Raw genomic sequence first — 13972 nt, 5'->3', positions numbered from 1 at the left:
GGGCTGTTTTCTCAAGTAGCTTTTAAAATTGATTTATGTGCCCTTCAAACATTTTGTGATAACAAAATTTGTCTTTAAATGGCAGATACATTTTAAAAGCTACTTGAGAAAACGGCCCTAAATGTTTGTTGTTGGGCTACTGCTACCACCTTGTATGAATGAATTCGCCTTGGCTCAGAGCGAAGATAAATCCTTGATAAGCTTACTTTTGACTTTTTTTTTACTTGCTTTAACAGGTATTTATTTTTTGCTTTTTGAAGCAATTGAAACTCTTCAGGGTTATACCCATTTTCCAACTGCTACTAGCAAATCTAATTTGCACTGATAAAATTTTATGCTGTTTGCCAACTTAAGTCGAGTGCTGCTACCTTGCAATATTCGCATTTTTTTAAATTTGTATTCAGCTATTATCGCCCGCCTCCTTTTGACAGCTGTACTAAAGCTGAAAATTTAAAGCAGTTCATAAAATTTTATAAGTATTTCATGCTCTTTTGATAAATTTTATTTTTAGTATTTGTGTTTTAAGTCATATACATACTACTGCTATACTTACTGCCGTATGCGTGTACATATTTTATTGTTTTATTATATTTGACATTTTTTGCATTTGTTGGCAGTGAAGCAAAGCATTTGTTTTTTTTTGTAATGCTAAATTTTTAATTGCATAATTATTTAATATTTTAAGCAAATACATCTTATAACTACCATTAGTTTCAACTTCCGTTCTTTAGCATATATTTTGTTTTATTAAAAAAATGTATTTGTTTTTTGTACAAAGCGTATTCTACCAGCTCGCTTAATTGTTTATGATTAATTGCTTAATCGCTGACACAGTGAATGAACTGCTAAAAACGAGTTTGATGTACTGCTTATGAGAATAAATCGTGTTTAGCGTGCTTATTGCAAGTAACGGATGAAATAATAAAAAAAAAATATTTTTGAACCACTCTATGCATTTAATTTAATTATAGATGCACTTAAGTTCAAGAACAGCATTTAAATTAATTGCATTGTGGATACATTTACGTCAGCTGAAACCTGAGCACATTGTGTAATTCACGCATTTGTTAGTTATCGATTTTCGATACTATTAATTCGCTGGAGACAACTGCTATCACCTTTTCGTTAGCAAGCACATACATACATATATCTATTATATTTACGTGCGTTGAACTCATTAATGATTAATCGGAATTTTTTCTTACCATTAGGATAATGTTTACTACATAGCTTGCTCATTAGCTTACAAATTAAAGTTGTATACAACAAAAAACATAAAAAATATAATTCCTAAACTTTGTGGAAAACTCGCGAAAATGCAGCAAATTTTCATGTAAATTTTCAACTTTTTAATCAGATTTTTAGAATTTTTTTGAGTATGCAGTTTTGCAGCCCATTAAATTCTAGTAAAATAATGCAAGCTCGGAGTTAGTCGAAAATCGCATTGATTTTCGAGAATTTTTTTTTTTTTGTTGAAGGTGTTTTGCATTTTTTCCATATTAAAAATTTTGGAAAGTTTTTTGTATGGAAGAAAAACCACGAAAAAAATTGCCAAAAGTCAACGGTATTTCCTAGCTACATAAAACTTGTACTCTAGTTTCAATAAAATTGATTAGGCTACAATTCTGCATATTACAAAAAAAAAATCTAAAAAGTCTGATTAAAAAGTTGAGAATTTGCTGAAGTTTCGCGAGTTTTGCACAAAGTTTAGAAATTAAAATTTTTATGTTTTTTGTTGTAGAATGAACCATATTTTTATACAAAATTGGCGGAAAAATATTAGAATAAAAATTGTTGCATATATTTTGAAAAATTTACTGGCCGATGCTTTGTTCCGACAGTGTGTATAGAATTTTCCAACATTTTATACGCTTTCACTCAACGTTTTACACGTGCACATTTATTTTTTAGTCTGAAATTTTCCGGAGCTATTTCGCAACTGTAGAACTTCAGTGAAATTTTTTTTAATTTTTTTTATTGATTTGGAAATTGCTTCCAACGCTTTTTTTTTGCACGTTACGTTTTTTCCCTTCAAGCAACTCTACATCACCTTGACAGGTGCACAAAAAAAAGTGACAGCTACAACCTTCGCTTTCAACGTACGGTAGACAGAAAAATGTTGTAACTTTGCCAAATTTAATTAAAATAAACATGTTTGTATCGCATCTAACTAAAAAATTAAGAAAGCAAAAGGGCAAAAAATAGTATAAAAGCTCTTAAGCATCGCAGTTTTTTAACTGGCGTTTATATGACTATATAAGATTCTATATGCATTAAATTGCGCTGCAACTACATTAAGAAAGTCTTCAAAATGCGTTGACGCTATTAAATTTTCATTGACATTAACCTCAATCTTTGAATTTTTCACGCGAGCATACATACATGTATTTTGCATTGACAGTTTGAATGTCAAAGCTAAGGGCAACATAGAGCAAGCTTGAAAAAAAAACGTCAACACCTGTCAGCTGCTGCGTTGAAGCATTTACACATATGTACATACCACATAAATAAAAAACAAAAATTGCATCAAATTATAAATAAAAATAAGTCAATGAAAAAATAGCTTTTTCTTTATTTGCAGCCGCGAAAGTGGCAGCGCCGCAAAATACTAACTCTTTTTCCTATTCGCGTTTATTTTTCTTCTTTTTTTTTGTGCTTCATTTTATTGTGACTTGATTGACACACAGCTGTCATTGGGTTCAGAGGTAAACGCCCACTCGCATACTACCGGTGCTAACATTAAGCATTCCTTCCCATTATTATTTTTTTTCCCACCGACAACTGTCAAGCGTTCACACTAGTGCAGAACGCCAACAACAAGTTTGTAAGACCTTAGGTAATCTTAAATGAAACTTGGCTACTGCGTTTTATTGACATTGGACGCATAAATATTATATTTACTCGTACATACCCATTTCTTATTTAATTGTTCCAAAGTCAGCTCGCTTGCGTTATCAGCGCGCTTTTTTATCAACTGGGGTAAATAAAAATTCTTTGTTAATCTTTGAAGACAATGATAACAACAACCACGCAAAACAACACGACGCACATTTGCACACAATCCACAAAGCCCTTGCCACAGTTAAAGTGTTTGATGCATGCAACTCTAACGGCGCTGCTTAAGTGTAAACTTAATATATACATCATAATTCCTACAAATATTGTTGATTTGCCACACAAAGGCGCTCGTTTATCAAGGCATATTAATCGCGCAGAATTTACATTTATACACTAGCACACGCATACATACAGCTTTAGAAATTACAAAATAAAAAAAGAACAATATGTAGAATGCCTCGCGATAAGCACATGCCTGCATAAACAATTGCGAAAACATCGCCCTACAATCTCAAGTACACCTTTATTACTTTAGTCTTATTTATATAGCGTTATTTGTAGAGAATTTACTGCATCAGATTTCTAGGCTGGTTGGCTGGCTGGCTGGTTGGCTGGCTGGTTAGCTGTGCTGTTGGCTGGCAGTCAACAAAGTAAATATGTATGTATGTATGTGCGTATGTATTTATTTTCCCTATTTGCTCTTTGGCTCGTATTACTCGACGCTGTTTATGACTTTGTTTTTAGCAATGCTCCACATTTACCACTTGGCAACCCGACTACCAAGTTAGTTCATGCAATAAAAGTTAAACTTGTAATTATGGCTGATAAGCTGCGTAAACGCCCCATAATTTTTGTGCTGCCCGCTCTTAAAATCACGAATAAATACTTGAAAATAGTTAATTGAAAAAATTATTTAATAAACAATTAACGCTTTGTTCACCAATAAACAACTCTTTTTTTTTTGTCTCTCGCCACTCGTGTGCTTCTCCTTTTTCCTACTCTCTTCTATCTGTGCACTCGTCGCATCGTCATCTGCTCTACTTTGTTGTTGCCTTAATGCGGCTTAAGGTATGCGACAGCTAATTGGTAAATTGAATGGCCTTTGGCCCGAGCATAGTGTAGCAAATTCTATTCCAAAAGAAATCGATCCAACGAAAGAGAAATTGGAAGGCGCCTGGGAGACGATAGGTAATTGGAATGGAAATATGTATATATGTGTGCATTGAAATACCATTAAAAAAAAATCGTGCATGTGTTTTAAAGCACCAAGTGGAAGCAGGCGTTAAATCTTGTGGTGCTGATGACGGCCCAAAGAATTGGTGGAAAACTAAGTTCACGCAATACAATAAAAAAAAAAATATTAAAACATTTATGTACCTTAATTAGATTTTTTATGAAAATTAAATTAAAAATATCATTCTCTAAAAAATATTTTAATATTTCAGTAGACTATTTCCAAATTTCAACTAAAGTTTAAATTTTTTAACCCATTTTTCTGCGACATAAAAACTTGTGCCTTGCCTAAAAATAGTTACATTCTTTATAGATGTAATATAACTTTTTTATATGTATATATGGACTAATTTTTTATAATCTAAATCACTGCCTCATACTAAAGTACAATTTTCTTCACTATTTTTCTTTCCACTTTTTAGGCAGAGATGGTTCCAAGATTACAACAGTCGTTGCCACGCCTGGCCAAGGTACGGACCGCGTGCAAGAAGTTTCCTACACAGATACCAAGGTGATTGGCAATGGCAGTTTCGGTGTGGTCTTTCAAGCGAAATTATGCGATACCGGCGAGCTGGTAGCTATCAAAAAAGTTTTACAAGACAGACGATTTAAGGTGAGCATATTCTTCGCATAAACATTAGGAAATACCACTGCGCTTAAAGGTTGGGTACAAAGTTAAGATGAAATAATTTAAACACAAATAAAAAATCGATCAATAATGGGAATAAAAACTTAAAAAAAAATGTTAAATAATAAAAAAGTAGTTAATAAAAATTATGATTAACACCAGAAAAAGATAATAACTATTAGTTAAAAAAATATTAATTTAAAAAACCTAAACAAAGGACATGAGGGTAAACCAATCAAAATAAAAAGTAAAATTAGCAATTTAAAATGAAAGTGGCAGAAGCAAATAAAGAAGAAAAAAAACAAATGAAAATACAAATAAGAAATAATAAATGAATAGAAACAAAATAAAAATAAATATATAAATAAAATATATAGTATAAATAAAAAATATATATAGAAAAATAGATGCATGAAAAAATACATAAATAGAAAAAAATAATAAATATACATACATATAATTGATGGAAAAAAATTAATTAAATAAAAACTAAAATATAATAAAAGATACAAAAAAAAAAATACGAGCGAAAAATAAAGATATAGTGACGGACATATCATTTTAGACCAAATTCAAAATAATATTGTTTGCCACTTATGTTTAGTTATAAATTTTTATGAATTTTCAATTCAAATGCAATTCATACTCTCACAAATACCATTAAAACCTAAGTACAACGTAATTCATAAAATTTTCATCCAAATTACAAACTTTTCTCAGAAGTGCTAAAAATTTTTGAGTATAAATTTTGTATCCCTTAAATTTTTAGTACAATAAGAATTACCGTTACTTTTATATTTTTTGTGTACGAAAAAAAAAACACAATTTTTATATGGAGGAAACCGCATAGAAAATCTAAAAAATCAAAAGTAATTTTTATCCAGTTGAAACTTTCACTAAAATTTATTTATTTTATTATACTAAAATTTAAAGGACTATAAGGACTGTATTCTCAAAACAATTTTAGCACAACTGAGAAAAGAGTTTGAAATTTTAATAAAAATTTGATGATTTTTGTTTCAGTGTCCTACAAAGTTTTAAAGTTTAGCTTTATTTGGTATTTATGAAGGAATAAACTGTATTTGAATTGAAAAATCTTCAAAATTATGTTTAAATGATAAACAATATTATTTTGTATTTGGTCCAAAATGATATGTCCAACACTGTACCAACAAAGAAGTTAAAAAAATAAAAACTTACAAAAAACAAAAATTAAGTAAAAAATAAAAAGTTTAATTACAAAACATGTTCATACATATGTATGTATGTATGTATGTATGTAGCTACATACAGTAGCGGAAAAATAAATAAGGACACGACTTATTAACAAATTTTGGCTACTTTCCTTTTATTTATTTTATGAAAGTGTAATTTATCTTACTCAACGCATTTTCTTCCATACACTGCATTTAAATTTTTTTATACCTTCAAATACGTTGCATCTCATGCAAAAAAATTATCAAAACCTACGGTATTTTGCAGCAACTCAACACTTGTAGATTGTTATACTAAAATTTTAACGAGCCTTAAAATTGCATACCAACTTTTTATCTAAAAATTCTGATTAAAAAATTGAAATTTTGATAAAACATTGTTGAGTTTTCCTAATTTTTGTACAAGGTTTGAAATTGTGACTTATATTGTTTTTGTTAGATAATTAGCTATACTTTTATAAAACAAAAAATACAAAACGTTAAATAACAAAAAAAAATAAACTTGTTAAAATGTCGCGTCGCCATTTATTTTCCCGCTTGCTTTGGAGGCGTCGACATGCATGCAGATAATTCAAAAGTTAGGAAATAAAATATGTACATAAATGTTAAAATCCCAGTAATTCTTTATTTGTCAATAAGAATAGCGCAGTAAAAAAAAAAACTTTTTTTTTTAATCTATCACAACATCTATTTAACTTTTCTCTTATTTTTATCTCCCACAGAATCGTGAATTGCAAATTATGCGTAAACTGGAGCATTGTAACATTGTAAAACTTTTGTATTTTTTCTATTCGAGTGGTGAAAAGGTAAGTTCTTTTTAACAAGATAACAAACAATTTAATAAATAAATAAACGCACCCACGTGTCCGTCCCTACTAACAACAACAACAATTACAAGCAAGCATTAATGGCACATATCAACTACACATACAATAAATTATGTCGAGCAATTTTTTGGGACACATCGCTCAGATGGCCCTGTGTTTAATGGAAAATAACCGCATTCCCAATGAAGAAATTAACAAAAAAAAAAAAAAATAAGAAAAGCACGGGTGCAATTTTCATTTGCCACACGACAAATCATCTGCTAATTTTTTTTTTTTTTAACATAATGGCAACTGGAAGCGCACAACCAATGTTCAGTCAACATTTTTTCTCATAACTGCAATTTTTCATCACATTTCAGTGACCGATCGATCCCCTTTTTGCGTTCCTTATGTTTTCAAATGTTTCATACAGCATTCCAACAAGAAAACAATCCATGTTTATCACTTCAATTTTTATGTTCTGTTTCTAATGAATTCTTTTTTTATATTTATATTATTATATGGACAACTCAACTGCGCTTAAAAAATAAACGCAAAAATATGAATTTCCGAAAAAACAAACGAAATGCGCAAAACAAACAAATTGCAAAAAAAAAAAAAATTTATAAATTTTTTATGCACGCGCAAATTCTTGCAAATTTTTGACAACTTTCCAAATACAACTGTAATACACACTCAATACGAAAATGTAAAATGCAGTTAGCTGAATTCCCGATCGATATTGGCATCTTCGCCAGTGTCCTTAAACCGCAGGTAGCTAGAAAGTGTTACATGCAAAAAAACCGAAACAAAAACTATGTAAAATATCAAATAAATATCTTAGATACTCATCTCATCGATAAAAAACAAAACAGTGGAAATGAAAAAATTAAATATAAAACAGTAGGCAGCATGACTGCCAACAACAACAACTACAATCAAAAAGCAAAAACTGTACTACTCATGTCATCACGACATTTGGTTTGTTAGTGCTAACAATGATAATACTTTTTTGAATTCTAAACAAATCGCTACTCTCTACTACAAAAGCTTGTTGCAGTAAAAATTAAATGTACAAAGAGTACAAAAAATTTATTGTATATAAAAGTACACAACATTGCTTACCTTATTTTCTTCTACGCTGCCCCGCACACATGAAGTTTACTGCTCGCGTCACTTTTTAATTATGTAAACCAAAAGCAAAAACAACAAATTTCCAAAAATTTTCACAGTGTAAATAAACGTAAAATTTAGTGCTAAGTCTTAGCTACTATGCGGCATTGAAGTAATAAGCAGAACATTATTATATTACATTAATGTTTTATCCCCCCCGCATATTGTTTTTCTATACTCTTCCCCCGCCACCAATTTCGAAGTGTTTTCATTTTATCAATCGTTTATCATTCGCAATTCGCTAAATGTGCACTAATTTTGTGTTCATTTTTGCTTTTATCCATTTCCAACAAATATTTTAATGCGTTTGCGCTTCTTCTCTTACTCTTTTCCTACAAAAAAAAAATAAAAAATTCTAGCGTGATGAAGTGTTTTTGAATTTAGTCCTCGAGTATATACCAGAAACCGTATACAAAGTGGCACGTCAATATGCCAAAACTAAGCAAACGATACCAATTAATTTTATACGGGTAAGTGAATATGGATTTTCTATTTTAATGCCGCATTTTCACTGAGCTTTGAAATTACAAAAAAATGTTGGCCATTGGAAATGAATTATTTTTATAAATTCGATTTGGTATTTTAATGTCCAACTTTGTCATTAAAATTTTTGTAATTTAATGCATAGTGGAAATTCGGTATAAACATTTTATTTTTCAATTCAGCATTTACGAATAATATTATTTTTTTTTTTTTAATTTTAAAGCAGTTATTTTTTTGATGAAATATTTTCTAATTTTTATTTTCTTCTGCTTCTCCCCCTCCGGCAGCTCTATATGTATCAACTGTTCAGAAGTTTGGCCTACATCCACTCCTTGGGTATCTGTCATCGTGATATCAAACCACAAAATCTGCTCTTGGATCCAGAGACGGCTGTGCTAAAGTTATGCGATTTTGGCAGCGCTAAGCAATTGTTGCACGGTGAACCGAATGTATCATATATTTGCTCGCGATATTATCGTGCACCGGAGTTAATATTTGGCGCCATTAATTACACTACAAAAATTGGTAAGTAACGAACCACTGAAAAAATTAATAACACGAATTTTATAAAATTTAAATAGATTTTTTCACATCAATTTACCTAAAAATTAAATTAGAAAAAAAAAAAATAAAACAAAAAAAAATTATTTCTTTTCTTTATAAAATAAATTTTTTTTTAATTTTAAAGAATTAAAAAAATAATAAGTTCCAATTTTGAGTTATGTATATTGTCTTAAATTGTTGATTTTTTATATGATTATATTTTCTGTTTCAGTCTTTTAGTTTCTTCAAATTCAAATTAAATTTTTTTTTCAAATTTTTTATTTTAATATTCTTTGTTTATATTTGAAATTTGTTTTCTTTATAACTTTTTTCACGCCATTTTCTTTCTTTCATCATGTTGTATGTGAGCAGTTAAACACATTTTTTCTCCTCTCTTTCAGATGTGTGGAGCGCCGGCTGTGTATTAGCTGAATTACTGCTCGGTCAACCGATATTCCCCGGTGATTCTGGTGTCGATCAATTGGTTGAGGTTATCAAAGTTTTAGGCACACCGACACGAGAACAAATACGCGAAATGAATCCAAATTACACGGAATTTAAATTTCCACAAATTAAAAGTCATCCATGGCAGAAAGTAAGTGTAACTTAGAGGTTATAGAAACTGTATGTAGGTTAATGTGAAATATGTAGTTTTAGTTGTAAAAAGGAGTGAAATTAAGAGGCAAACGAAAGGAGATAAAAATAAGGACAAAATTACGAGAGTTAGAGCAGAGAAAATATATGTATTTGTTTATGAAAATTATGTGATAATTGAAATTGCAAATGAAATATGCAGCTTTAAGCCGCCCCGCCGCCCCGCCCCGTCAGTCTTTGATAGATAGATTTATTTAAATGGAGTTATCGCGTTATTGGTGTTATCGACTTTCGCTTGCTTTTTGTCTTGAGCGTTAATCAAATTCACTTAGTATAGCCATTATTTAAGTTATAATTAATTTATTCAGTTGCTGGTATGTTTAATGGTCAGCTAATGTTAGTCGTACGTACCGCTATCGCTTAAGTCACTATTCTTGTTTTTTTTTTTTGAGTTCACTTCACCAACGTCATCATCATATACATACCTACAAATTTGTTTATTTTATTTATTGTACATATTTGTTTCTTCAGTTTGCACATCTCATTCTAAATTCTGCATATGTATGTACATATATTTTATATTTGCTCAGGAGTTACTTGCCATTGTTTTTCTTTGCCTACAAATTTTCGTATTTGTATACATCTTTGTATTTGTTTTTGTATCTGTATTTGTGTTTTTAACTGAAGTGTGAACTATTTACAGTCACTACTTGAACGTAGCCAATTTTCAAGCGCCCTAAACCAGAAGCAACGTTGGAGAGTAAGCAAAAACCAAACACACCACCAACATACATACCTACCTACAATATATAAAATAAATTTCTAGTTAACACGCAAGAAAACATAAATAAACATATACCATAAGTAACAAAAAAAGCGAAAAAAGAAAAACTTGAATAAATACCAAGTGCAAAAAATAAGAAAAAGAGTCAGCATTTAGCATGCTAAGTCACATGTGAAAAAATCGGAAAGTATTGCGCAGAAAAAACAGCAACAAATGCAAATTGGTTTTACCTTTACAACCTCTAACTGTCGGTATCGATTTAAAAATATTTACATACCTTAACTTTTCATACACTTTTGAATTCAATTGATTTGACTGAATTGGCTTGGCTGCCTGACGGTTAACAACAACAACGCGCTAACTACACAAAATATCCATCGATTAATTTTTGTATTGGCCGATGATTTTTTTTGTCGAAAATTTTCATTTTCATTTGAATTTTGTAAAATTTTCTTTTCTTTTTTTTCAAAAAAGTATCTCGTTCGCTTAGGAATGCAATGAAATTAGTAATGAAATTGAGCTTGCATATACAACATATTCTGTGTATGTATGTATGCGTGTGTATGTAGTACGTATGTATGTTTGGCAGTGCGTGCGTGCGCGCTTACGTTGCTTCAAAAATAGTGCATCACATTGCAATTAATCCCACGCTCGACGACGCTTACCTTCCTACGTTTTTCTTTCGATTGTTTTACTTTTTCGGTTTGAAAATGTCTCCCTTTTGTTCCCAATGTATGGGAAACTGCTGTAAATACATCAACATATTTGCAAACCTTGGCAATTTACACTTTTTCCCCTTGACAAATTTTGCTCCCCCTCCCCTTTAGCAGGACTCATTCATTGTCATTTGTGGCCTTGCGCGGCAGGAAGAATGTACTTTAGAGACGCGCTTATATTTTTTTGAGGGAGGTCAAGCCTTTTCCACCAAATAGGAAAAGTCATAAAGTGTGGTAAACTAGTAGTGTACAGTATTTTTTTTAATACGCTTTTCATGGTTTTACGGAATGAGTTCTCAAGCAAATAACTGAAGTAGTGGAATAAGTAGAGAAGTAGGGTATATTACTGGCAGGAGAAACACAAATCTAAAAAATGTAAGTTAAAAGATATGTTGGCGTTTAAAAAAGTTATATTTTTATTCTCTTAAAGCCAGATGCAGACTCTTCCCGATTTTCTTAATTTTCACTGCTAAAGTATATGAAAAGTAAACTAAATAAGCGCTTAAAAGTAACCTAAGTTTGCGGCAAACCAACAGTGAATATGGGGAATTTTTTTGCTGTTGGAGCTTTGAAAATCTTACATATATCTGGGAAATAATCATACTTTCCAGAGCGTTCTGGCAAATAAAATATGTTAGACTACAGATTTTCGAAAATGTTGAGGTTTTCTGGTGGAATACAAAAATTTATAAAATCTTAATTACGAAAATATTCATTAAGGCATAGTTTTAGGTGCATAAAGTCAATATATTCAGTTTTTTTGTGCATCTTTAGCGATTTTTTATGATTCCCTAAAAACCTTAAAATGTTCTACTTCCACGCATATTTGTACGTGGGCTGTTGTTTGTTATTAAACTTTTTTGAGTAATAAAAATTGTAGTGGATTTCGAAGTCAAAAAATGTTTACTCCCCCATTTCTTAAGAACAAAAGAATCGCCTAGATTGGAAATTTTAAATTTTTCTGTTGTTTTGTGATCAAATACAATATTTTTCTTGGAAATCCATCAGTTATTTTTTGTCATTTCCTTTCGGCTTTAATTATCCTTTCATGTCTGTAATAGCTAATACAACTAAAGTATATTTTTTTTTATATATTTTTGTAAAACAACGTGTTGTAAACTATGAGCAATTTTGAAGTTAAAAAAAAAATCTAAGCTTGATATCCTTATTTTCATTTGGATTTCCAAGCGCCTTTACCCTTTTTGCAAACTACATTCTTTCGTGTTTCCCCAATTTTGTACAGCATTTTTAAACTAAACATTTTTAGCTTAAAAATAGAAATAGTTTTTTTTTTAACTAACACCAAATTTTTCTTTTCGCAGGTTTTCCGTATACGCACTCCGACAGAAGCTATCAATCTGGTATCGCAACTGCTCGAGTATACGCCAAGTGCACGTATAACGCCACTAAAGGCCTGCGCACATCCATTCTTCGACGAACTGCGTCAGGAGGGCAACACTACATTGCCCAATGGACGGCCTATGCCCCCATTATTTAATTTCACAGAGCATGGTAAGTGTGTGAGTGAGTGGTAATATAGCAAAAAAATAAAAAATTAAAAATTGGCGACTGCTTCCAAAATTATGCTGCAAATTCTTGTAAACATTTTATTTACAGTTTATTTTTTAGTTTTTTTTTGTATTAAGCATTGTTATTTTTGATCAATTTCGGTTTTCTTACCACCTGCAGAACTTTCGATACAGCCAAGCCTAATCCCACAATTGTTGCCAAAACATCTGCAAAATAACAGCGCAGGTCGACCGGTCGCCGGTGCTGGTGGCGAAGGTGCTTCTGGCTCAGCATCAAATCCGTCAAGTGGCGCCGGTACGCCAGGCGGCGCAACTTCCCAAGCAACTTCAGGTTAGTAGTGCGATATTGATTAATAATATAGTTTATGAAAAGTTGTCATAAAATTTGTTTAAATCAAATTTGCATAAAGGACATTGTTAATTGTTGATATTTAAAAATATTATTTGTTAAATTCGTTATTGTTATTTTTTCACATATTTATGTTTGTGGCTTTAACAAATCACATTTGACAAGAAGCTATGCGAAAAAAAAACAAAATCAAAAAACTACCACATGCACATCGCATGAGGCAAAGTTGCATATAGTACACCAAAAAGGAAAAATAATACCAAAAGAGAGTGACATAACTATTAATTGAGTAAATGTGGTGTTGGTTTTATTTACTTTAAAATGTGTAAAATTTACTTCAAAGCGTATTTTCTTTCCTTGCATTTTTTTAAGTTTTCATTTGTTATTATTTTACGTTTTTGATTTATTTTCCTCATTTTAAATATTTTAGCTATAAATCTATTTTTTTGCACAAAATTTATTTTGATTTTTTCCATTTTTTATTTTCCTTGAAATTTTTTATTTCGTTTTTATTTTTCATCTAAATTTTGAACATTTCTTGTTCACCCATATTCGTTTTTAGCTAATCAAAAGTTTGAAATTTTTATTTATTTATTTCATTTTCATTAAATTCGGAAGTATTCATTTAGTCCCAGTTTGTCGACATTTCAAGTTTTTTTTTTAATTTAAGCTGATTTTGGAACAAATTTAAAACATTTTTTTTTTGTAATTTCAACTTGAATTTTTCCATAAAAAAATTAAAATTTTTATCTATTGGAGCTTGATTGATCCAAAAACTCAATTTTTCGGTTCGTTTTTGTTTTTACAGCGTTTTTTTTTTATTTAATTGTTTGATATTATTTTTTATTTCCTATTTTTTAAGTTTTTTAATTTGTCATATCTTTTAATTTTTTCAAATTAAGTTTTCACTTCGTTTTTGTTTTTGTTTTTGTGTTTTTTTTATTTAATTGTTTGATATTTTTTCTGATTCCATCATTTTTAAAATGTTTTATTTTTCCTTATTTTAATGTGATTTTAACATTTAATATTTTAATTTTTTTTGGCATCTTTTAATTTTTTAGATTTCGTTACATTTTTGTTTT

General features: G+C 30.2%; 1 protein-coding gene across 3 annotated transcripts in view; it reads left to right on the top strand.

Moving 5' to 3' along the window:
* Positions 1-13972, top strand: part of LOC108358058 (protein kinase 3-like) — an 81904-nt gene that overhangs the window by 64450 nt on the left and 3482 nt on the right. For all 3 annotated transcript variants that reach the window (XM_017609189.1, XM_017609188.1, XM_017609190.1), the window contains 7 exons: positions 4494-4684; positions 6636-6719; positions 8252-8362; positions 8663-8900; positions 9320-9513; positions 12335-12524; positions 12702-12872. In XM_017609189.1, coding sequence (XP_017464678.1) covers positions 4494-4684; positions 6636-6719; positions 8252-8362; positions 8663-8900; positions 9320-9513; positions 12335-12524; positions 12702-12872 — 1179 coding nt within the window. The remainder of the gene's footprint in view (positions 1-4493; positions 4685-6635; positions 6720-8251; positions 8363-8662; positions 8901-9319; positions 9514-12334; positions 12525-12701; positions 12873-13972) is intronic.

Source organism: Rhagoletis zephyria, unplaced genomic scaffold (genome assembly GCF_001687245.7).
Source record: "Rhagoletis zephyria isolate East Lansing unplaced genomic scaffold, Rhagoletis_zephyria_1.1 Rzeph_scaffold_00198, whole genome shotgun sequence".
Lineage (NCBI taxonomy): Eukaryota > Metazoa > Arthropoda > Insecta > Diptera > Tephritidae > Rhagoletis > Rhagoletis zephyria.
This window is presented reverse-complemented; position numbering and strand designations above follow the sequence as displayed.